Source organism: Echinops telfairi, unplaced genomic scaffold, assembly GCF_000313985.2.
Source record: "Echinops telfairi isolate 266 unplaced genomic scaffold, ASM31398v2 ScPeMD7_5167;HRSCAF=5991, whole genome shotgun sequence".
Classification (NCBI taxonomy): domain Eukaryota; kingdom Metazoa; phylum Chordata; class Mammalia; order Afrosoricida; family Tenrecidae; genus Echinops; species Echinops telfairi.
The window spans coordinates 3,276,097-3,280,320 of NW_022109066.1; the positions used below are offsets into that span (position 1 = coordinate 3,276,097).

General features: G+C 48.1%; 1 protein-coding gene across 1 annotated transcript in view; it reads right to left on the bottom strand.

Annotated features, from left to right (window-relative positions):
- Positions 1 to 4,224, bottom strand: part of SORL1 (sortilin related receptor 1) — a 212,167-nt gene that overhangs the window by 173,944 nt on the left and 33,999 nt on the right. The window contains exon 4 of the mRNA XM_030886981.2: positions 568 to 693. Within this exon, the coding sequence (XP_030742841.1) occupies positions 568 to 693 (126 nt within the window). The remainder of the gene's footprint in view (positions 1 to 567; positions 694 to 4,224) is intronic.

Below are 4,224 nucleotides of genomic sequence, written 5' to 3' on the forward strand. Positions count from 1 at the left end.
ATATATATATATATACCACAAAAACACTCATGCATATATACAAACACACTCATATTCACATATATACACATAAACTCATATGCACATACATAAACACATATACTCATTCATACTTCCATATAGACACAAAATAGACATAGACATACAAACGTATACACAGAGAGGTATACATACTTATCTATACATACACAACTCACTCACACGCATAAAAACACACTTAAATACACATACAACACACACTCATCCTCACACTCAAGTGCATACAAACACACACTCATGTACACAGACACACACAATGGCAATTGGACCAAGAGGTCAGTGGCTGCTCTGGGAGACCTGTCCTGGACGAGGTGCTGGGCCCTGTGGCTTCACCTCCCACTCTGTGTGCTGGCAGCCCGGCCATTACTGCGCCTGCCGCTGACGCTCAGCCCCAGGCAAGAACTGAACATTGTCACAAGGCCCAGGTGAGCCACAGTCCCCCCACAGCGTACACACAAGAGAAACCCGATGCAGAAAGCCTCCCAAAGCCAGCTCCCCCACCCCCCAGTCCCAAAGCTGCTTCCTTACTCGCTTGTTGTCTGAGGGACTGTGGTAGAACTGGGTGATCACAGAGTCACTGTTATTTCCCACACCAAAGTTTAACTTCTTCGAGATTTTCTTGAATGATTTTCCATAGTCGTAAGACACGTACACCTGGAATACAGAAAACGGGGTGGGCGGGGGAGTATGAGAAATCAGGCAGAAACTCTCATTCTGCTTCTACTTCCAAATGCACCCCCCAAACCCTGGATCCTCAAACATGGTTCCCCATTAAAACACACACACACACAGTTGACTTAAAGTTGGCTCTAAGACATAGCAATCCTATGTGTCTCACTTTGGAATAGTTCTATCACGTTTTCATAACTGTAATCTTTACAGACAATCACTAGGACTTTCTTCAGCAGTGCTACTGGATGGGTTTGAACTGTCACCCTTGAGATTAGCTTTTGAGCATGAACCATTTGCAACACCCAGGGGCCTTTGAGACCCATGGAGTCCCTGATGTTACAAGATTCCAGATAACCCACCAAGGGAGAAGCAGGGCATCTCTACGCCTGCCCTCATGCAGATGGGGAGCAAAAAGCATGAAAGGGCTGCAGCCACGCTGCCTGCAATACTTTGCTTCTTTCCCAAGGGGGCAAGTGGATGGAAGCAATGGCAGGGTGACCTTCTCGCCACGGCGGGGAAAGAGCTTAACAAATGACACCCAGAGGTAGAGAGAACGAGCTTGGCTGCGGGGAGAGCAATGGAGAGTTTGTTTTGTTCTCTGTTGAAATGCCCCCCCAAAAGTGATCTACTTCTTCATCCCTTTGCTGGGGACTTCTGTTCTCCAGGCAGCCCCCACTGCAGGGGGCAGGGATAGATGACACCTCCATGGGTCTCAACCAAGTGACCCAGAGAAGAAAGAGTAAGAATAAAACAAGACCAAACCCACTGCCACTGGGTCCATTGCAACTCAGACACCCCACAAGACCCAGCAAACTGCTCCTCATAGTTCCCCAGAGAGCAGGCAGCCTCCCCTTTCTCCTGCAGAGCGCCTGGTGGGTTTGAACTGCCACCACCCCATGGTCAGCAGCCCAATGCTTACACCACAGCACGGTCAGAGCTCCTTGAGTTACGTATCCAAATCCCTTCCGCAGAGGAACCAGTGTGTCTAGAGGTTATAGAACAGACTCCACACACAGACCACCAGAAGATCCTGGACATCTTCCGTACAGCAGCCACCTGGCTGGTGTTGCAGGCTCTCCGTGTTCACGGTGACGAGCACAGGAACTGCCGTCCCTCAAATGCCACCTGTGTGGGAGGCACTGTACCAACCTCTCCAAAGGAAGCAGTCCAGGTAACTCTCAAAAAACCCCACGCAATCCTTAAAAACCAGCCCACATGCCATCTTACAATGACTGTACAAGTAAGATCACAGAGGCTGAGGGGATGCGTTACTTACCCAGACTAACAGAAACAGGACAGCCTCAGTTCCCAGCCCAGGCTGCCCTGCCCCCAAAGCCAGCAAGTCCCAAAAGCTACTGCGCCCAGGTAATGATTGTAGAATGGAATTCTGCAGGTATTTCCTGCCTAGGCTTTAATCCCTGTGTAATATACTCAGTGTTTAAAAATGTTAAGAAGCCTGATGGATGAATCTAACAATCGGAATTTATTAGTTATTTTCTTGAATGATTTATAGGAAAGAAAAGTGGGCTAAGTATTAAAGTTAAATGACCAGTGCCAAAAATGAATGGAAACTACTAGACAACCAGAAAGTTTATTACTCTCTTTTCCCACTGATTCAAGAAGATGCCTTAAGGGTTTCAAATGAAGCAGGAAGGGACTCTTTGAGGCGTCACAAGGGGCAGAACTCCCACGCCACGATGAACTGCACAACATACGCTCAAAGGAAATAGGGGGGGGGTGGGCACGAGGCACACCGATACTCATTAGAAGCCAAGGTGAGAAGATGAAGACAGAGCCTCTTCCTTCAGCTAGGTCAGGGCGGAAGAAACTCTACCATGGGCACAAGCTTCAACATGGCGTGCGCGTATCCAACCACCCACCAAGGGTTCAGGAATGCCTGCCACAAAAGCCACACCAGGGAGTCAGAGGGTTGTAGGGCCCAGACCAGCCTGCCTGGGTAAGAAGTGGAAGCTGAACTTTTTCACTTCCATGCCTTGGGCCGAGAATGGACAGAGCAGAGCCCCTTTTAGAAGTTGCACACGGCTTCTCAGAAAGGGAACTCAGGTTTCTACCCATTCCAATATCCCCTATGTTGATGGTGCCTGTGTTAGTCTGGGTAGACTAGAGAAACAAATTCATAAACACACATATGTATATAAGGGAGAGGTTTATATACTAGAGCAATTGAACATTAAGTAAACATCCCAGCCCAGTCCTGATCAAATCCATAAGTCCGATGTTAGTCCATATGTGTGACAGCAATCCATAAAGTCCTCTTCAGACTCACGAAACACATGCAATGATCCCAAATGCAGGACGATCACAGGCCAGTGGGTAGGAAGTCTTTGGATCCAGTGGCGTTGTAAGCATCTCAGCAATGGCAGGGGGCTCTATGTGGCTTCTCCAGCTCCAGAGGTCTTGTCAGCTGCAATGTCTCCCAGGGAGTAGCAGAGAAAGAGAGGTGTCTTCCACCTCCACGCAGGAAGTACCAGATTTCCCAGAATTCTCAGGAGAAGGCCATGCCCACACAGAAGTCTCACTGACTATCTCCAGATTGACAGCCTAGACTCCACCCCTACACTCTTAATCCTTAAATTGACACCAGATTAGGTGACTACCACAGTGCCCTACTGTTGACCTTCTCAGAGGGCAAAGATAGTAAGAAGTTTACACTCAGGTAGAACTTTTCAGTATCCAACACAGTAGTTTCCCGAGTTAAGAATGTCCGACTTACCAGGCAATTTGTACTTGAGCACGGCTGCCATCAAGCCTGCTGTATTAGTCATCTGTGCTAATCAGAAGAGTCGCACACACGACACTGTGATACGTAAGACGTCGATGCACGGCTTCAGCCGTTTGTCATTTCCAAGACGGGGAGCAGCATCTGCCTTTTCAGTCAGACTCCAATGCCCCTAAACTGTGCTGCCTGTGTATCTGGCTTGAATCTCCCTCTGGCCCGCCCCTGTCACCATGCCTCCAGGGTGGCAATCGGACACAGTGCTGGGGAAGCAATACAGAGACGGGTGCGCTCACAGCAGAAAATACAGTGGAAAGAATAAAGGGAACTCAGAGATGAAATGCCATCAGACAAACGCCAGCCTAGCAACTTTAAAGGAGAAAGTGAGATTGATGGAGGGTGTGAAATGGCCCTTCCGAAGAAAGCTATACTGATCACTAAGCAGTGTGGTGGCCTCCTCATGATTGTACTAGAAAGGCTACTGATGATTTGTTACGTGGCCAAACAGTGTAACCCGCCCTTTAGCCTTATGTTACTTCAAGAAAAGTCTCAAAGCTTCTCTTTGGTTTCAAAGGACTCCAATAAAGAGTTTCTCTGCAAGTCGGGTGGTTCCATCGTTCCAAAGCGGGAGCAAAGTGACGTAATATTAAAGTGCGACGTGAAGCAAGGAATGCCAACTTAAGTGCAGCAAGTGATTTTCCTTCATTTAGGAAGATCACGTTGAAGATGGAGGTTATGTGCCAGACCAAATATCTAACGTAGACTACACTGGCTTG